This window comes from Pholis gunnellus (genome assembly GCF_910591455.1).
Source record: "Pholis gunnellus genome assembly, chromosome: 12".
NCBI lineage: Eukaryota > Metazoa > Chordata > Actinopteri > Perciformes > Pholidae > Pholis > Pholis gunnellus.
In genome coordinates, this window is record NC_136539.1 from 15373131 (window position 1) to 15399223 (window position 26093).

Here is a 26093-nt window from a genome sequence, read left to right on the forward strand (position 1 = left end):
TTTCAACCTCAAATTAAATTTTTGGCATTTTTAATCTTCAATTCTGTGATACTAACCCTGACAATTCTTGTTACAAAGATAAACTACCACGGACTGATACAGAGTAGTCAGCAGGAGATGCTTTATTTCCTCTGCTTTATATGTCTAGAAACATGTTTCTATTTGTTTCCACTTGCAGACATAATTCAAATTAGAATTAAGCTGAAACAGTGTTAGTTAATGCAGAGATGACTTAAAACTATTCCCTTGGGTTTCAAAATACATCTTTCCAGTCTTTTTTGCTCCACAATGAGCTTAGTACACACACACTCACACATATACATAGAAACACACACATATCTTTCGTGTCATGCCATTAAGTGTCATTCAGCAGGTAGTAGCCATGGTGGGCAGAGAGGGACAAGTGTTTGACCTGTCGGAATAGATGTACAAGGACATGTTACAATGTATCAGTAATGCAAATACTGTAGGCATCACCTGATATATACATGACTCCTTTGAAAGATCATCGTCTACATGGGGCTTATGGGGCAACTTTCAGGGTGCTTCAGGTTCACACTGGTTCTTTACCTCACGGCGGGGCTAGGGCACAGCACAGCATGAGCCAATCAGGTTAGCTTGTGAAGGCCTTGAAGTCTGAGTCTGAAACAGGAAGCAGGGAGTGTAAGACAAAACAAAAACATATTTCAAATATTTCAAATTTGTGATACGTGGTGCAGGATAGGATAGGATAGGAGATGTAGGACATTCACATGGCCGGTTTTTTTTTCTTACAGGGTTTGGTTACAAATCTACCGGAAAAGAGAAAAACTAGATCTTGAGAACGGTCGTCTTTTTTAGCAAGCTAATAGTTTCAATGTCGATCTTAAAACAACTTAGTTTGCACTGAAAACAGGAGAAACTCTCTTGCACAGCATAGGCCATGAGAGCAGAGAGACGAGAAACAGACTTCAGCATCAGCATGCAGCTTGTGAGGGAGAGTAAAGGGTCAGTATGAACATCCTGATCAAGTTCTGTTGACCCGGTTCAGATTGAATGACGGGGAAAACCCCACTTCAGTTCCTTTCATGTATCGTTGTTAGTTTAGTAGTAGTGGTAGTACTAGTATAGCATGAAATCAGTGTAACTGATGGAAACTATTACTGCCATATTCTGAAATCAAAAATCAAAAATCCCAATTATCCTCTTCAGCTCAATCTTTATTTGTTACTTCCCTTTTAACAATCTGAAAATAAAAAAAAAATTCAAACACATGGAAGTTTATGTAGTACAAAAATACAGGCGGATATAGATTTGCAAAAGGAACCATCTGCCTGTTTCTCATTCTCTCTTCATACGCAATAAATGTCTGAAGAGGAGAAATGATAAACAACTCAGAGACAACAGCAATTATTCGAGTATTAAAAAAATTGATGTGTTATCACAGCTGTGCTTGACTTTTACCAGTGATGATAGTTATCTGTGAAAGTGAAAGCAGAATATTAATACATTAACTATTAATGCAATCTTATTTCAGCAGTCAGCAGCACACTACAGCTAAACTGGAGCAGGTGGGGTTAACTGTTTAGCTTGAGGTTGTAATTAATCCACAGCTGTTGATGGACGGTTAACACAGCCACAGTACTTCTGCTACCCTGACAGGTCAAAGCAGTCAAAGGGAAATCAAAGCGAGCATTGATTTGGAGATGAAGCTCCATATTTTCGCACATTGTAATCTCAGGACAGCTGACAACACTCCCAATCGCTAATGTAGAGCTTTGACATTTGCATTGCTTTAAATACAATAGTTGTTTTTCTAACTTGGCACATTAAACACGTAGTAAAGAAGTTAAAACATGCAAAGGCACCAAAAGGATCAACATATGAAAATATTTATATGATGATTAATTGTAACTGTGGTTTACAATCCGTCATAATGCGGTACCCATTGTACACTGTGCTCTAACTCCATAAAGTGCTGCCCCCCCCCCCCCCCCGAACCTACGATCTGACCAAACACGGTCATGATACTTTAGTAAGGGCATAAAGGCCAAGACATGTACATGAATGATACATTCGGTCCTTACTATTGCAACTCCGCAACAGGGTAGAAGCTGTGCTACCGGTTCGAACAATTCTGACTGGGAGTGTATTTACTAGCGTGTTTTTGCTTTTGTATATTCTAGAAATTGCTGTCAGCTGACCAATAAACACTGAATTTCTTTCTAGAGCAAGGTTGGTTTTTTTAACATAAATTCTTTCACCGGCTTTTGATTTTGATCTTTTGTTTCAGAGCTTGTGCCATAATCATGATAAATTCCCTTTGCACACGCACACACAACACTCTGCCCTAACTGGGATTTAAATCACTACCAACCTGGCCACATCTAAATTCCACTGAATCCCACTCTTTTCAGTCTGCATAAATATTTGGCAAAATTCACACACATTCAGACACAATCCTCTGTGTTGCTTCACATTTGGTTGGATCTTGTAGCTGTTTATTGAAATGATATGTCAATGTCACTGTTGGCACCCTGTCAAAGTTGACTCACTCTCTCTTTGAGAGGTGTTAAGACTGCATCAACGCCTTGGGATCAGTTGAGGCTGTGCCTCAAATCAAGAGTTTGGCAACTACATAACATTAGAGTTTTACACTGAAGTAATTGTAAAAAATAAGGCATTGCAAATGCACACACACACACACAGACACACACCGCATTAGCACATAATACACCCACACTTCTTTTTCTTTTTCACACTGCCATCCTTTTGTTTCATGGCAGGTTCAAACTCCTCTTCACTGCTCTGGCTTAGTGGCGTAGTGCTGGCGGTTGTGGAGGACTCAGGAGAGAAGTCTGCTTCCCTGGTTTCCTGTTCCTCCGTTACCCACCCAGCTCCAGGCCCTGAGCCCATTTTAAACTTCCCCTCTTCATCTCTCTCCCCTACAACCACCTTTTCAGTATTAGCCACATGAAAATGTGTCGTCTTAACAACCCCGCCTCCTTTAAGGCCACCACTTTTGTCCCTCATGGCTCTGCCCACACCCTCAGCACCTGATATGAAGTCGGTAGCGGCTGCTCTCTGCTGGGCTTCCATTTCTGACAGGCTGCATGCCAAAGCCACCTGCAGGTCTTCGTCTTCCTCGTCATCCTCGCTGCTGCCCGTCAGCCCGTAGTTGTAGAAGGGGGCGGAGCTAAGTGACCGGTGTGTGGGTGCAGAGTGAGGGCTCGGGTGGGGTCTGTCGGAATCGGCGGGTGATCTGTTTTGGATGTGTGGCTTCTGCGGTGAGCGATGGTGCTGTCCCTCTCGTCGGCTCAGCTCCAGTGCGAGGGCCATTCCGTCCTCCACACCTGGGAACACAAAAACAACACAGGTGTGTTTGGCAAATGGACTTGTACGGCCTACGGGAGACATTTCTGTAGGAATGGCCCCGTGCTTCAATTCTCTTAATTACCTTCAATACCAAAACCTCTAGTAATGCAATTACAACGTTTGACTTGATATCTTTGACATAAGCATTCCTGTCGTTGTTACATCTATGACTTTTCTTTGCACGTGGTACCAATTTAGGATAATTTGTTGTCCCACCAATCAATGTATATGGTCTTACCATTAATTAGGACGCTCTTTAACACTCCATCCTCCTCAATCTCTGTTCTCTCCTGCCCATTCTCCTTTACCCTGTAAGCAAGGCAAATACAGAGATAAATGGTATTTAACATTTCTCTATCAATGTGTGTGTGTGTGTGTGTGTGTGTGTCTGTCACTGTGGTACTTTCTCTCATCAACATAAATGCAGAGCTAATCTTGTAAGGTCATCTGTATGCTAACTTATTAAGGCTACAATGTTATTACTACATTATATCTATGTTTTAAACAAAACAATATCCAGTTGGATTCTAATAAAATAAAATACAAAATGAGAAGGACAAATCATAGTTTGCTACACTTGTTTTGTACCTTCCGGTTTACCGTTATTAATCCTAGTTTCAACCTCGTGGTGCATGCTACATTGACAGGATTTTGAAAGTGTGGGAAAATTTAAACTGTACAATTATGACAAATTTCAGATCATTTTCTAAAATATTTCACTTTCATGCCTTCCGGCATTGCTCATAGCAAGCCTTGTGTCCCTGTTGTGATGATTTCCCAGGTTTCGGTAAGTGTTCTTACGTACTTCTTGGTGTTGGTGCGTTTTCCATTTATGATGCGAGTGGAGGTAGAAACTGATTTGAAGTTGCCCATCCCTCCGCCCATGCTGTCCATCCCCTCCAGACCACCCAAGGAAGAGGAGAAGGACGTGAAATCAACTGAAGAAGGACAGATGATCAGGAAAGAAGAGCAGAAGAGAAGAGAAAAAAAAAAAAGAGAGATTGGTTCATTTTGATGTATCATTACAAAGATAATACCTATCCTGTGAGGCCTGTCCAGTGAGTTACTCCGTAGAGCAGCTTGGAACACAAGTATCACTGCTATGATAACATGGAGTTCAATCTACGTTTTGCATGGATTCAAAAACATGTTGAACGTTACTAACTACCGTATGTTTGAGGTGTCAATTCTAACAGATGGCAGTGTTTTCCATGTAACAGAGAGTTAGGACATCTGATAACCTTCTCGCTCATCTCTTGAACATAAATATGATATGCCATGTCTAATTTGACAGCGACAGTACAGGATACTGTATTTGCAAATTTTCGGCATGTAACCGTTCACCTCGTGCTGAAGGGAAAGAAAAGAAGCGACTGGGGCCGAGGCGAGAGGACGAGCCTCCAAAGGATGAGAAGTCATCTGGATGAGAGAAAGAGAAAGACACATATAATTACTGATGTACTGACTGACTAAGAAGTTAGACTTAAGTAAAGCAATGGGATCTTATGTTTTGGGGGCGTATGGTGTTAATACTGCTCAGCAATTGAAGGAATACAAAAAGGGAGATTTTCCCCGAGTAGGATAATCAGACTCCCAAAAGTCGAAATTCACAGGTGTCCAGAGGGGATCCATCAAAAAAAGAACTTAAATTTAAACTGACAATTACTTCAATATTAGTATTAATTTCCCCCTAATGTAAACAGTAAAATGTTTGATTTTCAAACAAAATATTCATAATAAAATCAAGCCTGAATAAATATTGTGTATGACTTACCAAAAAAGTTAGCAAAAGGATCCTGGCTGCCAAAAAACTCTCTGAAAACCTCGTCTGGGTTGCGGAATGTGAAGGTGAATCCTGGGAAATCTGATGAAAAGTCCGAGCTGGAGGAACCTGGAAGATGAAGTCGTCAGGGTCAGGTGGGTGAAGAGCAACCAAAAGAGAGAAAGAGTAGACGGAGAAGAAAACACATCAGGGCTCAGAAAGGAAAGAAGTGAACGAAGTGGAGGGGGCAGGAAACATAGGGAAGGAAATAAGTGGAGAGACAAAAGCAAAGAGAGTGAGAGGAAGGTAATGAATGCAATCATATCATATCTCAATACCTCCTTAGAGCCGAGTTTTATTTACCTGTGTGTCGCATTCTGTCATTTCCATATCTGTCGTACGCATCACGCTGACTCGCTGTGGCAGAGGGACAGAGTGCAATTTAACGATGGATCGGTTTTTTTCTCATGCAGCACAAATTAAACTCAAGATGTACGACATCGGAAACTGATTCATGGGTTCTATGAATGAAGTTCCTCCCTGAAGAGTCTGACATTTTAACACAGAGATTCAAATTCATAACTCACAGCATCAATAAAAATCAAGTTCCAACAGCCACTTGACAACACGCACACACACACACACACACAGTGTATACACAATGCGCTGACTTACTGTCAGATAGGACTTCATAGGCCTCCGACAGTTCTTTGAACTTTCTCTCTGCTTCCTCTTTGTTGTCGGGATTTTTGTCTGGATGCCATTTTAGTGCCAGTTTCCTGTACCTGAAATCACAACACAAACATTGACTCATACATACAAACCATATATAATAAATATAAACAATATATAAAGACTATGTACTAGTACTATGGTCTCTTCTACAACAACAAGCAATGCACTACGGAGAGCCTTGAAGAAATAAGACACCAGTGAGACCATTCTATGTTTTTGAGAAGTCTGTATTTGTCATACCAGTGGTTTTTAAACCTCTATTTATGGCTTTAGTTACAATGTATAATGAGATATTGTATTATTGGTATTTTGTCATTTTATCCCTCGTGTTCTGGACAGGAATGATTTTGTTTGAAAAATAATTCAAATGTGGTCTGAAGTTCATGAAATCCAGACACATTTTTGAGGTGAAGATTATTTATATAAACTGGCAAAGTTAAGTAATAAAGTAAACTCTATTATACTATAACTTTGTTGTTTATGAATTATGTAAAGTGACTCCCTGGATACTCACGCCTTCTTGATGTCATCCTGAGAGGCTGTTTTGGACACTCCCAGGACGTTATAGTAGTCCACCATGTTGCCTCCTGTCACTCGTCACCACACCGCCCCCTGACAGAAACGATAGCTTTCCTTTGAATACAGAATGTACTCAACTCTGATTGGACACACACACACACTGCATTTACCAAATTCCTGTCTGATAACGAAAAGTTTGTAAATCCTTGGCATTTCCTAAAGTTCCTAAAAAGGAAAAGAAACAGCGCTGTGCTCATTATTTATTTAATTTGAAGACAAGTGGTCACATACAACAGGGGGAGTATAAGCAATAATGTAAACCTAGTTGTTTATCATTCTGTATACTAAAGTGTTAACAAATACAGATTGTAGAAATGTGTAATTCCCTTTTTTTGGAAGTGTTTTCACTTATGTTGCCCTTGTCTTGGGAGTGTGTGGCTGTTTACAGGCAAAACTTGGTCGACATGCCCTACAATATCTTGTTAGTTTTGCGACATCTATTTGCAAATGTTTTTTAATAAATGACGTCATCTACTTCCCAGCATGCTCTTCCCAGTTTTGACTAATCTGCCGGAGTAATTCATAACACCTGTGTTGTGGTTGTTAATTAGTGTCTATGTGACAATAATATCCGTTTCTTTTGTTTTTTACACTCAATGAAATTCACCTCATTCGATCTTTTTCATGATGAAAAAGCTCCAGCGAAATGAATCTCAAATACATTTTTGCCGAAGAAGTCAACATATCCAGTTCCGCCCACATGTGATTGGCATTGACACGATTGCTTTTTAAAGCTGCTGTTCTGTCACTAGTTTTAGGAATGAGTCATCATGCATCACACAAGCAATGAGTAATGATGAGTTGACTGACATATATATTAAGACTAGAATCAATACTTGATTAGTCTCACATGTATGGCCATAATTAGTGTGTGGGTACGGGATAATAATAGTCAATGCGGTTGGCACTGTTTTCATGTTTATTCATGCAGATTATCAGAGATACATGCATGAAAAGACTCCAATCGGTCAATCTTTGTTTGACAGATGGATGCTCACATATTATCTATTCATGTCATGTTAAGGTTAAAAAGTTCACCTTAGTGTGCCCTAGAAATGATAAGACCTCAGTAGGCTACAGTTCCGCTACAGCCACAGTCAGAGTAAAACACCATGCCAATCTCATTAGTGGACTTCCAACGCTTTTAGGGCTGAAGGGGACTTCCAGACTGAGATAAAATAACTAAACTTAACTTTCTATGCTCCCTCGGGAAACAACCATGCGCTCACTCAAGTATAATTACTATGTTATTTCTAGCGTCGTACCATCTGACAACTGGTGCTGACATGACAGTAGGCCTACACAAACCTACATACACGGGCAGATGCACTTAAAGGCGCAGGTGCGGTCTATATTCAATGACTACATAGAATAAACATTAAAGGGTATACCATTAACGTTATTTGTTTGTTGTTTTCGGTTGACACAATATTTCCTATTATGGTAAAGTTGGACGTCTACAGCCGAATACAACTACAGTACAGTGGGTAGCCACATTCACAAGACCTACCGTCTCAGTTGTTCGGGATATGAGTGAGCAGTTTAGCAGTCTGTCCACCGCTTTGGAGCGACCATGAATTAGTTATGATAGCGGTGTCTCTGGTTGTGGTATGCAGGCTCTCCCTCTCTTCGTGACAGCCGCACATACAGCCTCTGCCCCCCCGCCCCCCTCTCGGTCCTTCTCTCCACCGCCCCGACACAAACACTATTCTCTAAAAAACACTGTATGTCTGCGGTGTGCCGTTATGCCTCCGCGGTCTACTCCACGGTCTCCAACAGCTACAACAACAAAAAAACAGACGGACGTTCGGCCCTGCTCGCCTCGTGTGCTGATCTAAGCTGCACGCGCTACGTCACGATCAGCTGAGAGAGAGAAATAGCGCGTCTGGAACATGCGAGAGTTTGGAAACGTCGCCAGACCCGCCCTGCGCCGAACCGATGCCTGTTGCTCCCGTGCTATTGTTGCTTAGCCAATGAAACCCGCAACTTGACATGTAATCCAAATTATCCCGTAGATGTTCTAGACAATTCCATGTCACTGTGTTACCAATGCAGCTGGTGACATGTTGAATTTACTCAAGCGGCCTAAGGTAACTATGTTAAGGTACTTGAACTTTGCTCGATCATTTCCCATTAAACATTTACTACACTAGCTACATGTATCTGACAGCAATCGTTTGGAAATGTATTCATTCTAATACATTGAAGCACACAATGAGAAGTAGTCAACATTGGGGATGACCAACTTTAACCTTAACATGCGTCTAACACATTTATTGTTACGAGCACAATAATTATTATTCAATAATATAATATTCAGGCCTACAATAATTTAATTTTAATTTAATAATAATACAATGATACTTTAAGTGCTTTTAACTGATAATAGTTCTGTTCTTAAGATCTTGAATACATATTGCCCTTTATACAGAGCACTTACATTTAGTAGAACAGAGAAGTGTAAAGAAGTGGGCTTTAAGTGTGTGACTCATCGGGATCACACATGAAGACCTCAGCCAGGTTTAAATGACTAAACATCAATAGGACTAAAAAAAGTAACACACATAGCTTAACTAGCTGGTCACCTTGCTCCCATCTAGTGGCTGAGAGAAGCAACTGCAGGTACAAGGCCGGCCCAGCCCGTTGTGTACTTTGTGGATTATCATCATGGCACCAATGGGCAGAAAATTGGCAAAGACCGAGAAGCTAGAATTTCCTTTGTAAATGAACTGGAGCTGCACTTAAATACACATTCTGAAATCCAGCATAACTCTCCTGAAAAAAGCCTTTGTATTAATAGCAAATAAAGCAAAGGTTATAATCTGTAACAGCTGTAACAGTTAAATACATAATTAATTAGTCTGAGACCACTTTAGATGATGCAGTATAAAATGCATATTAGTCTCTAGGCTGCAAGGTATTCTGCGATTGTTGTTGTAGTAATCTACAACAAAATATTTTGTTAAATAGACTGCCAAGGCTGGACGAGTTCATGAATAACCACAATTCATCATTTAAAAGGTTCATGAGAACATTTTATTGATAATACTGATAATTGGTCACCGATCACAATTTATGTTTTGGGGAATGTGTTGCATTCATGATAACTTTTGGAATATGTGATAGGAAAGCCCGGATGATGTTTGGCCCTTTAATACTCCTCTCCCTCTTCATCCTCCTCTCCCATGCTGTCAGTGCCAACCTCTTCATAATCCTTCTCCAGGGCAGCCATATCTTCTCTGGCCTCTGAGAACTCTCCCTCCTCCATGCCCTCCCCAACATACCAGTGGACAAAGGCTCTCTTGGCGTACATGAGGTCAAACTTGTGGTCGAGACGGGCCCAGGCCTCAGCGATGGCTGTGGTGTTGCTCAGCATGCACACAGCCCTCTGCACCTTGGCCAGGTCTCCTCCAGGAACCGCCGTTGGAGGCTGATAGTTGATGCCCACCTTGAAGCCCGTGGGGCACCAGTCCACAAACTGGATGGTGCGTTTGGTCTTGATGGCAGCAATGGCGGTGTTGACATCTTTGGGCACCACATCACCACGATACAGCAGACAGCAGGCCATGTATTTACCGTGACGAGGATCACACTTCACCATCTGGTTGGCTGGCTCAAAGCACGCATTGGTGATGTCAGCAACAGACAGCTGCTCATGGTAGGCTTTCTCTGCAGAGATGACTGGAGCATAGGTGGCCAGAGGGAAGTGGATGCGAGGGTAAGGCACCAAGTTGGTCTGGAACTCTGTCAGGTCAACATTCAGGGCTCCATCAAAGCGAAGTGAGGCCGTGATTGAAGACACAATCTGGCCAATGAGCCTGTTGAGGTTGGTGTATGATGGGCGATCAATATCAAGGTTCCTGCGGCAGATGTCGTAGATGGCCTCGTTGTCCACCATGAAGGCACAGTCGGAGTGCTCCAGCGTGGTGTGGGTGGTCAGGATGGAGTTGTAAGGTTCCACCACTGCGGTGGAGACCTGGGGGGCCGGGTAGACGGCAAATTCAAGTTTTGATTTCTTTCCGTAATCAACAGAGAGTCTCTCCATCAGCAGGGAGGTGAAACCTGAGCCAGTGCCTCCACCAAAGGAGTGGAAGATGAGGAATCCCTGCAGACCAGTGCACTGATCAGCCTGCAAGGGAATGTTGCCTTGATTATTTTAAATTCCACTTGACTTGCACAATATCAGAAGTATGAAGTCACATGAAAGATCACCATTCTGAAAAAAAAAAATTCAAAACTTTTCTGCAGTTTTGAAATCTTGAAAGCATATATCTTTTGACAATTAAATCTAGTTTCGTGAAAAGACCAGCCTGCCAAATGCTATACCTGGCTAGCAAGCGAACTAAACTCTCACCAGTTTACGAGTCCTGTCCAGAACCATATCAATAATCTCCTTGCCGATGGTGTAGTGTCCACGGGCGTAGTTGTTGGCAGCATCTTCCTTTCCTGTAATCAGCTGCTCAGGGTGGAACAGCTGGCGGTAGGTTCCTGTACGCACCTCATCTATGAAAGGAACAATTGAAAACAAAAATAAGAGCTAATGATCATGAGGTATGACCATTACATTCCTCAAGAATGACAGCTGCAATACTTTTGCTTTTAAATTAAAGTATATATATCGTCAAGAGTGTACATACAGTATACTTTATTTTTTATGTATTAGGAGTTGTGAAGTCAGGTGTATTTGTAAGTTCATGTTTATTTTAACACTATTTTCACATCACTGACCGATGACAGTAGGTTCCAGGTCGACAAAGATGGCTCTGGGGACATGCTTTCCTGCCCCTGTCTCACTGAAGAAGGTATTGAAGGAGTCGTCTCCTCCTCCGATAGTCTTGTCACTGGGCATCTGTCCGTCAGGCTGGATCCCATGTTCCAGACAGTACAGCTCCCAGCAGGCATTGCCCATCTGGGTTCCGGCTTGGCCGACGTGCATGGAAATACATTCACGCTGAACAAAAGAAGGGAGAGAGGTTGGTTCAAGGAAACTAATACATTATGAGATGTTCATTTACCATCCAAATGCAAGTTTTACTGCATTGCTTCTGATTCAATACTGACTGCTTACAAATGTCTTGGGACTTTTACAGCGTATGTCGGGTCAGCTCACAAGAACATTCAGTGAAGTGGTTTCATGGTTCACATTTGTAATAAAAAAGGCAAGAGAAAGAAAGACAATCTATTGCATTTCCTTATTGCTCTTTGGCGCAGACGCTATTTCTTTGAACTTCATGTCCGATGACAATCTTGGGTGTGACGTCTGCACTCAGTTCGGAAACGTTAACGCCTGAAAACTGGTTCCAGAATGTTGAAGCTTTCAGCTGCTTAAAGTGCTTATGAGCGAGCCAGCGTTTAAAAGAAAGCAGCTGTTGGATTGTGCAGAGTCTGCACTCTTTGCTGTTATAGGAGAAACAGCAAACGTGGGCAGGAAATAGCTACAGAGGAAATGCACTTTTAAAAACCCCGAGAACACATTTCATGTAGTTTCCTCAAGAAAATGGAACGTATAAACTACGGCACTATTTGGCAGACAGGAAGGCCATGTCCCAAGAAGATGGAAAAACCTTCCCCCATTTCTCCATCCTGTATCTCCTCCCTCTCCTCACCCCCTCCCCTTTTGAGTCTCTCGCCTCCCCCATCCTGTCCAGCTGCATAGTGCAATGTAACAGGCAGCGATGTCTCCCTCTCTCTCTCCCTCTCTCCACATCTTTCTCCAACCAAAAACTCCTAAGAGCTGCAAAATGGCTGCCAACTTACTGATACTGCCCAGGACAGGCCACTCCTTTTTTTCTATTCTTTCTATCCATCCCCCCACTGCCACGATTACTCCAATCACTCCTTCTTACTCAAGATTACTTTAATTCTTCAAAAAACACATACGACTCCACTATTTTAAATTACCTTAGTTGTATTATGTTTCCTGCTTTTTTGACCAGCTGAAGTTCATCACACGGAAAATGTCAAAGCAGTCAAACTCATGTAGTGTCTGTCATCTGACATGGACAGTCCAAGAGTACGGAGACGACTTATGGAGTTGTGTAGTCATAAGACACTATCCCATGGCACACCTCTTCCTGAATTCTCACCAGACATGCCCAAAAAAGTTTCATTACATAAATTCAACTCAAAACTACTGTCACTTCATAAGACAAAGCTGCTGTTGTATCAGTAACCTTAAACTCCCCAGCAGAGGCCTTATGAGAATTAAAGAGGCCCGGCTGTGTAATCAATCTAATGCTGAGAAACACAGACAAAGGGAGGCTGAAGGGAAGAGAGTGGAAATTTCAAGGCTACGTCACCAGCCAAGCTCTTACTCACCATTTTGTCTGCTCGTCCTTCGACTGACGTTGAGGATTCAGATACAAGGCAGAAGTGCAGAGGAGAGGGAGAGTCAGGGTTTATATAGGCAAGGATGTGGAGGGGGCAGGCAGGAAACCACAGCAAGCAGCTGCATAGCTCATTGGCGGGAGGGAGCAGCAGTTTAAAAAAAAGGAAAAAAAGTGGGAAGTCCCATACGGTCTGTCATATTATCCGCCCTTTCATGTATGTGCTTTGTCTGTCAGTTTGAGACTAAACGCTTATCAGTGCGAAAATGACCCTCTTACATTTGCTTTATGATCAATTTACCCCCATTTTCTCATGTTGCGTGCATGAGAGTTTAACGCTTAAATGAGTTGTTATGTCTGGAGTTTACCAGTAGCATGCAGAGTCGTCACCCGTGACATTTTCACAGCATATAATATACAGTGTATGCGTTTCACAAGGACTGTGGGCTTGTGATTTGTTTAATGTATACATTCCTCTGCAGCCTCATCAACCCACTTACCCTTTGTCTGTATTTAATCTTCGAATTAGCAATCACACAAAATTGATCTGGAAGAAGGGAAAAGTCAATGAAGGTCTTTATTCTTAATAATGAAATGTAAAAAACAAATGCTTTAATACAGGAAAGCGTCAAGAAATGTGAGATGACACAAATGACACGGCAATATGCAGTGTTTCAGTTTAATCAGTTGATTCAGAATACACATTGAAACCTCACAGTATATACTTAGCGCATTACTGAAGTGTAAAAGGGTAACAACAAGGGAAGTTTTGTGCAATTTTTCACCAGCCCTCTCAGGATGACAGAGCTGTGATTCATACATTACTGGGATCCTATTGTTGCTGCAGGCCACTGTCTGAGTATGAGCTACACAAACAACACCAGTCAGTGAGTTGGAGTTATTTTCTGTCCCTCCTGCTCTCACACAGTCACAGCTGAATGGTATACAGAAACTGACATAGGACCTCTTCATAACTTACATTCCACATGGGAGAGGATAGTAAGGGGGAGGGGCACAAAAGAGAGGGTTTGGTCTAAGTTTCTCAGGCTGATATGGCAGAAAGAAAAACACTTTAAATGTCCAAAATAGGATGTGTCTGACCACAATTATTTTTTTGCTTTGAATGCAAATGTGATTTTACACGGTGACTTATGATTCCGTAAGATGTTATCCTCGTGTTTTCAGGATTTAAGGTTCGTTTTGTGAATATGTGTCACAATATGCAGAATATACTGAGTTCTTCAAGGTGCAACTTAGTTCAAGAGATACTTCAGATGTTTTCATCTATTTTTTTTATTTCACCATTTTGCTCTATTTTAAAGAGAATAATAATAATAATAGGGTTTATTAAAATGTGTTGTTTTCTCAACCAAATTGTTGGTTTATTCATATATTTGACCTGCATTTTCCTTACTACAAAAAATAAATGCTCCATTTCAAAACCAGGATTATATATCAATTTTCTTTGGCTTAAATTGAGACCTGAGGCAAGTCAGTATTCCTCTCCATCTTCATCCTCCTCTCCCATGGTGTCAGCGCCAACCTCTTCATAATCTTTCTCCAGGGCAGCCATATCTTCTCTGGCCTCTGAGAACTCTCCCTCCTCCATGCCCTCCCCAACATACCAGTGGACAAAGGCTCTCTTGGCGTACATGAGGTCAAACTTGTGGTCGAGACGGGCCCAGGCCTCAGCGATGGCTGTGGTGTTGCTCAGCATGCACACAGCCCTCTGCACCTTGGCCAGGTCTCCTCCAGGAACCGCCGTTGGAGGCTGATAGTTGATGCCCACCTTGAAGCCCGTGGGGCACCAGTCCACAAACTGGATGGTGCGTTTGGTCTTGATGGCAGCAATGGCGGTGTTGACATCTTTGGGCACCACATCACCACGATACAGCAGACAGCAGGCCATGTATTTACCGTGACGAGGATCACACTTCACCATCTGGTTGGCTGGCTCAAAGCAAGCATTGGTGATGTCAGCAACAGACAGCTGCTCATGGTAGGCTTTCTCTGCAGAGATGACTGGAGCATAGGTGGCCAGAGGGAAGTGGATGCGAGGGTAAGGCACCAAGTTGGTCTGGAACTCTGTCAGGTCAACATTCAGGGCTCCATCAAAGCGAAGCGAGGCCGTGATTGAAGACACAATCTGGCTGATGAGCCTGTTGAGGTTGGTGTATGATGGGCGATCAATATCAAGGTTCCTGCGGCAGATGTCGTAGATGGCCTCGTTGTCCACCATGAAGGCACAGTCGGAGTGCTCCAGCGTGGTGTGGGTGGTCAGGATGGAGTTGTAAGGTTCCACCACTGCGGTGGAGACCTGGGGGGCCGGGTAGACGGCAAATTCCAGCTTCGACTTTTTACCATAATCAACAGAAAGTCTCTCCATCAGCAGGGAGGTGAAACCTGAGCCAGTGCCTCCACCAAAGGAGTGGAAGATGAGGAATCCCTGCAGGCCAGTGCACTGATCAGACTGCAAGGAAATGTTGCCTTGATTATTTAAAATTCCACTTGACTTGCACAATATCAGAAGTATGAAGTCACATGAAAGATCACCATTCTGAAAAAAATTTCTAAACTTTTCTGCAGTTTTGAAATCTTGAAAGCATATATCTTTTGTAAAAAGCAATTGACAAAACATTTAGTCTAGGAAAAAACAATTTGAATGTACTGGAAACATGCACCCTCGGCACTCTCAGCTTTTCTCACCAGTTTACGAGACCTGTCCAGAACCAGATCAATAATCTCCTTGCCGATGCTGTAGTGTCCACGGGCGTAGTTATTGGCAGCATCTTCTTTTCCCGTAATCAGCTGCTCAGGGTGGAACAGCTGGCGGTAGGTTCCTGTACGCACCTCATCTGGAGATAGACAAACGGTAGACAAACAGATTTATTGAATGAGGTATCAAATAGTTGAATCACTGTCAAGAGATTGACATTAAAACGTTTCTACAATGTCGAAAGAAAACGTTATTCTAGTAACAGATGATCTGCATGATTGTCCATCTTCTGTGAAATGAAAATCATAATCACTGTATTCTATCCTTGTGTTTTATTTCTAGTCAAAATGTGAATGTGTATGCATTGATTGTAAAGAACTGATTGTGAGGATCCAGTGGTCATCCTTGTGTTTTACAGTTTGACAAGGTTGTTACATTAAGTTATTGTCAATATGAACCATTCCAAAGTTAAACAATTGAAAAAATGCAACAAACCTAAACTCAATGTCAATTATCTAATACACATATAGCTTTAATATTAATAAAATGACATTAATACATGAAAAAGTTCAAACAATGAAATATATCCTCAGCTTTGTAACAGGCACTGACCGATGACGGTAGGTTCCAGGTCGACATAGATGGCTCTGGGCACATGCTTTCCTGCCTCTGTTTCGCTGAAGAAGGTGTTGAACGAATTATCTCCTCCTCCAACGGTCTTGCCACTGGGCATCTGTCCGTCTGGCTGGATCCCATGTTCCAGACAGTACAGCTCCCAACATGCATTGCCAATCTGAGCTCCGGCTTGACCCACATGAATAGAGATACATTCACGCTGCACAGAGCAAACAAAACTGTTCAATTACTAGATACATTTACTGTCCACATATCTGCTTCACATGATACTAAACTGCTTAAATCCAGTAATCACATTCTACTTATACTCTCTGCCATGGGCTGATGCAGATACAAACAAATATATATTTCACACACAATTATTGATCAAATACAGTCCATATATTCTTAATATATACAGCAGTATGCACGTAAAGTAAGTTTTACGTTGGAAGACAATAACTTACCATAGTTTATGCCTCTTCTCCAAAGTCCAGGTATCGGTAGGAACATGTAGTGCTGGAGACAGCTGTGCTACTCTGCGTTTTTATACCTGCAGCTTGAGGTGAACAGTGATTTGATCTGCGCTGTAATCAGAGAACCTACTGATGAGACCAGGATAAGCTCATCCGCTTGACAGGCATAGACACAATGCAAAAGGAGGTCACCACCCTATTCATTGTGTGAGTCTGTGAGTACTGGTGTGTATTGGCACCTCATATTTCAGAAAGTAGAAGCACAACCCCAGATGAGGGGAGGGTAACCTGATGTAGTTTCACCTGACCGTCTTTAATAAATCACTTTATGATGTAGCTTTTCATAGAAACAAAACACTCCTGTTGCTTTGAGTTTGCTATTTAGTATAACATTAATGATAAGCAAAAGAGTCTGAGAAAGAATCAAATTGCTCAAGTGTGTCACTGTCAAATAACAGTGTACCTGCCATATGTCATTTGCAAAAGATAGCAGAATGTTCAAAACTTAGACTGTGATCTTTTGGCAGTTTCATTATTGTTGTTTTTCTTTCAAGAGTTGGGTGGATACTCACACACAATGAGTGATAAAAATATGAACCAGTTTAGCACACTCATTTCCTAAGTTGAAATGAACTCTCAGTCTTCATTAAACAATACATATGAGACCTGCTCTTCCTTCCCGAGTAATGCAGCCTCTTGGGAGAGAAGAGAAACAGAATACATGTGAACCAACTCATTGAGCGTCAGCTGAGAGTAAATAGCAATGCCTGCCGGATTGGTTTCACTATATGCAACATAAAAGTCAAGCACAGAAATAGTGCATGAAAAAAGCAAAGAAAAGCACAAAATCATGATTATTCAAGTCCACCACTGGTACCGGGGCCACACACATTCGCGCCTGAAAGGTTGTTGAGTTCACGTGTCCACATGTCTACTCAACATGAGTTTCAGTTAGCAGTAGAGTGACTGCCTTCAGTTGGCAGGTGTTACGCAATTTCTTTAAAACAAGTCAAACCACTTTCAAGTCCAAAGGGCATCTACTGTAACATGGGAATGTTGATTCAGTATAATATACTGTTTTGAGATACAACCCTGTGGCAATCTATGGCGTCTTTGTTCACACGCATCCTGTCGACTTCCTCTTTACTGTCACAAGATGCATGAGTTATTATCTCCCCCCACAAAAAAAAAGTATATATGACTGTCAGTCAAAAGTCTGTTGGTTGTGAACATAAATGTGGCAGCCAAGAGTGAGCTAAGAGACACCAAGAGGGATGCCACAGCGTCAAAGATATAGCAACTATGAACACTTTTCTAATAAACCTTTTGGTCTGGTTTGTGCTCTGTGAGCTGAAGTGTTGTAAAATATCACAAGGGAAGTCTGAACTGAAAGTTGTTCTTTCTTTGCCCTCATAGGTGTTCCCTGAGTCATAAAACCATGTCCCACTTCCATTGTTTGAGAGTATAAGTCTCAAACAACGCCCCATAATTAAGAGGTCATAATAATGCCAGGGCTGGCAAGAAATAAAGGGACCCAGAGTAGGCCAATAAAAAATTAGATTTATTGTGGGAGACACATATTACATTATCAACTAAGATTCTGTACAATCCCAGTGCACACAGAAAAAGTGACAGGAATGCAAAAACACTTTGCAGGACCCACCGTAGTGGTGAAAAAAACAAAACTCTACTCTGAGCTGTCACATACTTTTGATACACTTTTTACTCATTGAGTGACTCGCTGTGAAGCAACTACGACCTCTAGCTTTCAAATGGGTACAGTGACAGCACCTCCAGTAAAATGGCAGTAAGAGGAGGGTTGATGTTATGGATCGGTTTGCAGGGTGTTCTTCCCACCCACCAGATAACTGACCTTAAGTGTGGCCCTTATATAGCCTACACACACATACAAGAGCCAAGAGGTCTGAAGTGATAGAATGGGAGTGATGAAATTACAGCAAGAAAAATAAAAATGTGATTTGGGCAAACAAATGGATGCATTAACTGGTATGATTGATTAATGCAAAGAGAAAAATGTGGATTCTGCTTTTCCCCACACACACACATATTTTTAATGTATTTTTGACAGTGTGGAGACGACTTGAAATAGCATTTAGACAACCATTGTGTACAACATTGTGAGACATACTGCTGCATAGGAATTAAACTATCGGTGAGGCAATGTAACTAATCACTTGAATGGGTAATTAAGCAATTTGTTGTTGGTGTTTGATCAGGTAGGAGCTTTCTCAGCGGAGCAGTGTGTCACTATACATTTTAAAATAATTCACATTTCTTTTTTTTTCAAATGAGAATTATCATCTTAAAATGTTGGCCAATTTTCTAACCAAACAAAAACAACCATGAAACATAAAACAAATGCCCATTTGCAATGTATATTACTAACTTCCCCAAGTTTGAAATGCTTAGACTGACTTCATTTGAACAGTGGCACTCATGGCCTCAATATTTGTAATGACTTCCATCATGAACACGCTCTTGCAATACATAAAGTGGCCTGCGCGCTCACAGCGTGCGTTCTCGTCAAAGAGACAGGTGGGAGTGGTTTGCAGTAGAATACAGAGTTGCAGCTCCTTGTCCACCTGGCATTACTCACTCACTCGCACCACATTGACGGCCGCCGTGAGAAGACACACATAATAAGAAAGCCAGCTGCACGTTGCTTTTCTGTCAAAGGACATTCTACTAAGAAGCTACAATGGTATGTATATTTTCCGTATTAGTTTGAGGGAAACTTCTATACTCCAAAGTTTAGTTTGCTTATATCTTCTAAAACTGAGGGGTCCTCAGCAGTTTTTCATTTTGCCACAGTGCGCCTATGAGTCTTCAGCATTTAAATGCGCTTGGAAAACGTGCCAGATTGAAGGTGAGGTGTAGGAACTCGGAACTGCTCCCAGTGTGCCCTCTTGCAGCAGGTCAAAAATAGACTCAGTGACTGTCATTAAAGCTGAGCTGGCTGCTGGCCTGGATGAGCAGGTGGTGATGATCGGTCGACATTTCCAGCACATCAGGAGAGACAAATATATTAACACAGATGCTATATATATATATATAGTGTGATTTCTTTTTTTCTTTCATTTATTGACAGGATAGGTGAAAGATACTCTCCTTAAAATATCACTTTTTAATATATTGTTCTGGGCTAGGTGTGTGATATTTCCACAAATGCGTCACTGAGGAATTTAGGTGTGTCTCGTAATGCCTCCATCAACAAGTCAGCTCAGATTGAGAGGGTGTTTCTGCAGGGCAGGAGACAATCGTTTCCCTCCAAATTCCAAAAGCAGCAATGTTTAAGTTGTAACTGTGGGCTGGGCTTCTTCAACTTCAACAACAATTTGAAAGACGCCTCCACAGACACATTATTCTTATGAAACCGAGATAACATTGCAGCCTCTGGGATGTTAGAATGATTGTGAAAACGGTCTTTTTGACATACACCGTGGTTGTCTTATATCTATATGGCAGGAATTGATCTAACATGCACAGGCAAACTTTGTGTTTTGTTTGCACAGTGTAGTCTAAACGCAGCCTGTTAGCATTGTTCGTACTATACAAACTAAACGGTATCATTGTGTACTGAATACACTACCCGCCCTGGTCAAATATTCCTTATCCATGTAGTTCCTTTTTTTATTTTTTTAAAATGTCAACTCTTTGAACTACACTATGCCTGGTATGAATGTATGTGGCTATATTTTAACCTGATCAGTGCCCCTAAATAACAATGTAGGCATTAAATAAGGGTTTACATTGAAATACATACGCTCACAAGTGAATGCACATGGCTGTCACTCTCATTGTGCGAGGTGTGTTTCTTTTGTGATTGGCCTTATCCGTGCTTGTAGTGCAAAAGTTTATTTCAGAATGACGCATCGGAACACGCCATTATCTTTTGGAGCGTGAATTGTGCTCAGCAAATGTCATGACAGCCATGCGGTGCAATGGTGGTTCTAGTCTTGTATTGCCTGACCTAGCAGCCTACGGCACAACGACCACATTGTGTCCCGTCAGGAAACAGCAGAGACCTGAGGGGTGACGGATGTAGAATATTTAGTCAATGAGGGCTTATCAGGCTGATCCATTTCGATTGAGTACGACTGGGGGCCTCACCTCAGGAAAGCCCGATGGGTTATCTATTTTTATCAGAGTCAATAGTGTTCATCCTTCATCATGAATATCCACAGAAAAGTGCTTGGCATTAGCTCATCGTTTACAGATTTGACACATCTGAGCGTGAACAGATTCCCAGTTTTTTACTTCAATGGTGGTGTCCATGAAAATTAAAACGCGTCGCAACACTCTTCTCCAGCACATCGTGCTTTAATAACAGTTTTTAACTCGTATACAAGGGGACATTTTGGCCTTGGAGTGGCAACAGAAGAAAGGTCATATCACAACAATAGAAGATATCCACAATAAATAGATTCATGCCAGTTCATCTGTTGCATCCAAAGTTGACTCTGATCTCTGGATGGCAGATTTCATTCTGATGATAGTCCCACACAAATGTTTAGGGTCTCCAAAACCACGGTGGATCATGTTCAACAAGACATCCAACCCAAATATATTGTCAATCCGGCCTGTAGATGTCAGAACATCAGCATTCAAACCACATGTAAACATACAAAGACTGAATTCATTTGTCGTCTTTTGCTCTTGAGGCACGGTGTCCTACGTATCGTAATAAACTAAATAAATGGCAGGTCTGGACAAGATTCCATTAAATCATTATCCGTCCTCGCCTTGTGTTTATGGTGCACTATGTCTATTTTTCTGTTCTAGAGGCAGAATGTGCTGTGGCGATGGGGTTTTTAAGGGATCTCTGTTCTCATGTCTGCTGAGCTGAGAAAGCTTTTACCAAATTGATTGCTCTCTTTTTCTATCCTGTTGACTTTGCGTCTTTCTCTCGCGCTCACTAAATCTATGGAGTGTCTTTTATTCTTTTCATTCGTTTTAGTCTTCAGCAAAACTGGAATCTCTAGTTCATGTGGCGTCAAGACGTGCCTTTTGTTTATGTCTTCTATACAGACACACCCTGACAGGATAAGCTTGAGACTACTTTGTCTTCAATTAGTGACTTATTTATGTGTGTGCTGACAAAAATACTATCCCAGCATTCAAATAACATCATTTGGACAGAAAATATATGTAGTCTTTACATTTATTGTTTTAAACTTTTAAAATTAAAGAGTTTGTTTTCACATTGCAGCAAACTTTGACCAGTATTTTGGGGGACTGCCAGTCTGTGTTTACCTAAACAGCCAGCCATGGCTGCTCGGTGTCAGGTTAGTTATGAGGAACCTAAAATAGCTGCTGCACAGAGCTCTGCTAACGTGGAAACCCTGGTCCAGTGTGGGGAGGGTCACCTTTGCTTTGGAAAGCTTCTGGTGATGAAGTATTGAGTACAAAATCCTTGTTGATCAACATGGATTTATTGAGATTTCTAAGACTCTAAAATTAGCCCCTCACCCACCAGCACCTTCCCTTGTCTGTGTGATCATTGAGAAGGGGGAAGTCGGGGAAAGGATGAAAATAGCAGCTTGACTTGAAGCAAAGTGGGGACATAGAGTATGTCAAAGGTTTTCACTGTTGCATGGAGTGGAATAAGTTGATAGCAAGGTTTCACGATGCCTGTTTGCATCTTTTTGAATGCACAGGTTTGCTTTATTTTCTCTGGTTTATATTGTTAATTTGAAAATTTTAGCAGCATTTTCCAGACCTCAGCATCTGTAACTTCGATCTGTGATCTATATCACCCTCTAATGGTGGTATGCTTAAAATTGCTTAAAAACTCTTGGAGGAATATACTAACCAGACAGAAATGCCTTTTTTTCTGGCTAACTAATTACCTGATAAATCAATGTATTCCATCGCATTGATCAAGTATTGCCATAAGGCAGTCAGTCTCATTGACGTGCAACATTGCTAGCACGTATGATAGCTACTATTGTTTAAATGTTCTGGTAAAATCCAAAAATTCCATGTAAATCTGTTGTTTCCAGCAACATCCAATTGCACAGAAAATGAATTGACTTTGGAGAAAACAAAATACATGGTGACTTTCGTTCAGATGAATTATTCATTCATACAGCTTCGTAGTATGAATGTTAACAGCAGTTGTTCTCTGGACTCAACCCCCACTTCAGCTTGTGAGCCTTGCTCACAGACAGTCACATGAAACCCAGCGACAGCTGCAGCGAATCTGTTTTGCTCGTTCTTTCCACTTCAACTTTCTTTCCCCCATATATCTCTCTGCTTCCACCTAGTGGCTGACCTTCTAATTGACTCTTTTGGATTGCTGCAACTTGTAAAGTTGTATTATGGTACTATTTGCATTCATTATATTCTGCAAAGCAGATTCAATGGAAAAGGAAAACACCGTTGCGAAGAGTATGCAATCTTTACCCTTCCCTGCATTGCCACTTTATCTTCCTCCTGTATTTCCCCTCTCACCTTTTCTCTGCCTCCCTTTTTTAACTTCTCCTCTTCTTCTCGTCCAGCGTGAATGCATCTCTGTGCACGTAGGCCAGGCTGGTGTCCAGATGGGGAACACCTGCTGGGAGCTCTACTGTCTGGAACACGGCATCCAGCCGGACGGCCAGATGCCCGACCGCAAGTCCGTGGGAGGCCACGACGACTCCTTCACTACCTTCTTCAGTGAGACCGGGGCTGGGAAGTACGTCCCCAGGGCGATCTTTGTTGACCTGGAACCAACGGTCATTGGTCAGTATTGGTATGACGTTTATATGTTATGTTTTTAGATGGTAGTATTTAACTTTGTGGCACAGATGAGTGCAATGCAACACCATAGAAAGACAAAGATTTCATGTGAAAATTTGACATAATTTAATCCAGTTGACCATAGCCTACACAGCACAGAGGTTATATTGAACTATGTTTTGAGGATGAAGTTGTGTTTTATTTATTTTACCTTCTCTAACCAAACCAGGGACATGTTATGAGTCTGTGAAAAGATTATCACCTAATAGCGCTTTCTATAACAGACACATTGTTTTTCCTCAACTTTTGTCTTTGAATTTCCCAGATGAGGTGCGCACAGGAACGTACCGTCAACTATTTCACCCGGAACAGCTGATCTCAGGCAAGGAAGATGCAGCCAACAACTACGCCCGTGGACACTACACCATCGGCAAAGAGAGCATTGACTCTGTCCTAGACAGAATCCGCAAACTGGTAAGAAACTTAAGTGGTTTTTATTTTGTGTTCACACTGGCTTAGCCTTATAACAGGGCTCCATACAGTTGTCAGCAAATATTTGCTGAAAGCAGTCAGTAAAGCAATGCTTTGCTTTGTAATACTGTCGTTTTCCGGTCTTTGTAATTGTTTCTCTGTTACAGTCCGATCAGTGCACTGGCCTGCAGGGATTCCTCATCTTCCACTCCTTTGGTGGAGGCACTGGCTCAGGTTTCACCTCCCTGCTGATGGAGAGACTCTCTGTTGACTTTGGCAAAAAGTCGAAGCTGGAGTTTGCCATCTACCCGGCCCCCCAGGTCTCCACCGCAGTGGTGGAACCTTACAACTCCATCCTGACCACCCACACCACGCTGGAGCACTCCGACTGTGCCTTCATGGTGGACAACGAGGCCATCTACGACATCTGCCGCAGGAACCTTGATATTGATCGCCCATCATACACCAACCTGAACAGGCTCATCAGCCAGATTGTGTCTTCAATCACGGCCTCGCTTCGCTTTGATGGAGCCCTGAATGTTGACCTGACAGAGTTCCAGACCAACTTGGTGCCTTACCCTCGCATCCACTTCCCTCTGGCCACCTATGCTCCAGTCATCTCTGCAGAGAAAGCCTACCATGAGCAGCTGTCTGTTGCTGACATCACCAATGCGTGCTTTGAGCCAGCCAACCAGATGGTGAAGTGTGATCCTCGTCACGGTAAATACATGGCCTGCTGTCTGCTGTATCGTGGTGATGTGATGCCCAAAGATGTCAACACCGCCATTGCTGCCATCAAGACCAAACGCACCATCCAGTTTGTGGACTGGTGCCCCACGGGCTTCAAGGTGGGCATCAACTATCAGCCTCCAACGGCGGTTCCTGGAGGAGACCTGGCCAAGGTGCAGAGGGCTGTGTGCATGCTGAGCAACACCACAGCCATCGCTGAGGCCTGGGCCCGTCTCGACCACAAGTTTGACCTCATGTACGCCAAGAGAGCCTTTGTCCACTGGTATGTTGGGGAGGGCATGGAGGAGGGAGAGTTCTCAGAGGCCAGAGAAGATATGGCTGCCCTGGAGAAAGATTATGAAGAGGTTGGGATCGACTCTTTTGAAGACGATGAGGAAGGGGAAGAATATTAGACGGGTTTAGCTGGCATTTGCCAATTATTTTCAGGGAAAAAATTGTCTATTTGTTACATAGACAATATTTAAGAAATATAACACATTGTGCATGTTTCTTTTTTTAAATTAAGACATTTTCTTTTTTTTATTTACCTTTTTTTTTTTTAATAAAAAATTGACCTACCTGTAAGGTTCCTTCGTTGTACCATCAAATTGACTTTTGACAGCTTTTGTCGATTTATAGCTCTTTTATTCATTTGTTTTATCAAAAAGTCAGAACATTATTCAATAACCTGGTCTTTAAAAGTTTGAAACCTGTGTGGTTTCACAATAAATCTTTCCCCAAATCATATTGTCTGTTTATACATTTTTTTTTTACTTTAAAAAAGGAGTCTTTCACTTTGTCATTCTGTCATAAAGCGTGTTTATGAATATTTTCATGATGAAAATGATCGTCTTATTCGTTTCATAGTTCACATCTACAAAATCCATTGAATGTTTTTTGTGCCACATCGGCTACAGTGTTGAGCAACAGTTTGGTCGATGCTTAAGTTATTAGTGTTGGAACACATCAACATGGTAAGATCAAACCTTGTCATTTCTTTCTCTCAAACATAACTCACTCAGATCTCTATTCTGTATGTTGGCGTAGTATTATATACCCAATATCTTTATGCAACCTCCTCATTGGGATTGGAAAACTGAGCAAAGCAATGTCAAAAGTTTTGTCTTTGACCTATTGTTAAGCATTGACTGTAAAAATATTAAAATGATAGATATTACATATGTATATTTGTTTGGATCATTATTCCTGCTGCAGATATTTCAGGTAGAGCTCATTTTAACTTATTTATACACTGTTCAGTTAGGAAGGGTTTGAAAAATGATAATGTTTAAAGTAACTGGTAATTAAAGCTGCCAGACAAATGTAGTTGAGTTAAAAGTTCAATATTTCCCTCTGAGATGTAGTGGAGTGGAAGTTTAATAAAATGGAAATACTCAAGTAAAATACCTTGAATTTGAAGTACAGTACTTAAGCACATATACTTAGTTACATTCCACCACTGATCATAATATTTACTCTTACCACTCGCAGCTTCTCAAAACTATACAATTTTCTGCTTTTTATAAAGAGGTGGACTAATATTGAGCAGGATTGAGTCTATTGATCCAGCCCTCCACAACAGTCCCTGT

The 26093-nt window shown here is 41.7% G+C and overlaps 4 protein-coding genes across 6 annotated transcripts; 1 reads left to right on the forward strand and 3 right to left on the reverse strand.

Moving 5' to 3' along the window:
- Window positions 1-45: 45 nt before the first annotated feature.
- On the reverse strand, window positions 46-8185 carry dnajb2 (DnaJ heat shock protein family (Hsp40) member B2). 3 transcript variants are annotated; one of them, XM_079170927.1, is made up of 11 exons: window positions 7941-8178; window positions 6366-6463; window positions 5792-5901; window positions 5480-5533; window positions 5129-5245; window positions 4699-4773; window positions 4160-4292; window positions 3593-3663; window positions 3036-3332; window positions 571-642; window positions 46-412 (listed from the first exon to the last, which is right to left on the reverse strand). In XM_079170927.1, the coding sequence occupies exons 2-10, from the start codon at window positions 6428-6430 to the stop codon at window positions 614-616; spliced, it is 951 nt and encodes a 316-aa protein (XP_079027053.1). In that variant the 5' UTR covers window positions 6431-6463; window positions 7941-8178; the 3' UTR covers window positions 46-412; window positions 571-613. The 3 variants fall into 3 exon arrangements, with proteins under 3 accessions (XP_079027053.1, XP_079027052.1, XP_079027051.1); XM_079170926.1 differs by having other exon boundaries at window positions 46-642; XM_079170925.1 differs by lacking the exons at window positions 46-412; window positions 571-642 and having other exon boundaries at window positions 1119-3332; window positions 7941-8185.
- Window positions 8186-9449: 1264 nt separating this feature from the next.
- On the reverse strand, window positions 9450-12796 carry LOC306703864 (tubulin alpha chain). The gene is made up of 4 exons (XM_079169996.1): window positions 12749-12796; window positions 11159-11381; window positions 10785-10933; window positions 9450-10559 (listed from the first exon to the last, which is right to left on the reverse strand). The coding sequence occupies exons 1-4, from the start codon at window positions 12749-12751 to the stop codon at window positions 9582-9584; spliced, it is 1353 nt and encodes a 450-aa protein (XP_079026122.1). The 5' UTR covers window positions 12752-12796; the 3' UTR covers window positions 9450-9581.
- Window positions 12797-14248: 1452 nt separating this feature from the next.
- Window positions 14249-16220, reverse strand: LOC306703865 (tubulin alpha chain-like; the record flags this gene model as incomplete). The annotated part of the gene is made up of 3 exons (XM_079169997.1): window positions 16085-16220; window positions 15463-15611; window positions 14249-15226 (listed from the first exon to the last, which is right to left on the reverse strand). The coding sequence occupies exons 1-3, from the start codon at window positions 16203-16205 to the stop codon at window positions 14249-14251; spliced, it is 1248 nt and encodes a 415-aa protein (XP_079026123.1). The 5' UTR covers window positions 16206-16220.
- A 2932-nt stretch (window positions 16221-19152) lies between these two features.
- On the forward strand, window positions 19153-25685 carry LOC306703893 (tubulin alpha chain). The gene is made up of 4 exons (XM_079170042.1): window positions 19153-19285; window positions 23085-23307; window positions 23630-23778; window positions 23943-25685. The coding sequence occupies exons 1-4, from the start codon at window positions 19283-19285 to the stop codon at window positions 24915-24917; spliced, it is 1350 nt and encodes a 449-aa protein (XP_079026168.1). The 5' UTR covers window positions 19153-19282; the 3' UTR covers window positions 24918-25685.
- The last annotated feature ends 408 nt before the right edge of the window (window positions 25686-26093 follow it).

Coding starts and splice junctions, on each gene's coding strand:
- dnajb2 (XM_079170925.1), bottom strand. CDS start 6,430: ATGGTGGACTACTATAACGTCCTGGGAGTGTCCAAAACAGCCTCTCAG. Junction 5,246..5,479: donor TGACAGAATGCGACACACAG/GTAAATAAAACT, acceptor TTCATCTTCCAG/GTTCCTCCAGCTCGGACTTT. Junction 3,664..4,159: donor AAACGCACCAACACCAAGAA/GTACGTAAGAAC, acceptor CCTTGCTTACAG/GGTAAAGGAGAATGGGCAGG.
- LOC306703864 (XM_079169996.1), bottom strand. Junction 10,934..11,158: donor CCTGGAACCTACTGTCATCG/GTCAGTGATGTG, acceptor TTCCTTTCATAG/ATGAGGTGCGTACAGGAACC. Junction 10,560..10,784: donor TGGACAGGACTCGTAAACTG/GTGAGAGTTTAG, acceptor ATTCCCTTGCAG/GCTGATCAGTGCACTGGTCT.
- LOC306703893 (XM_079170042.1), top strand. Junction 23,308..23,629: donor CCTGGAACCAACGGTCATTG/GTCAGTATTGGT, acceptor TGAATTTCCCAG/ATGAGGTGCGCACAGGAACG. Junction 23,779..23,942: donor TAGACAGAATCCGCAAACTG/GTAAGAAACTTA, acceptor TCTCTGTTACAG/TCCGATCAGTGCACTGGCCT.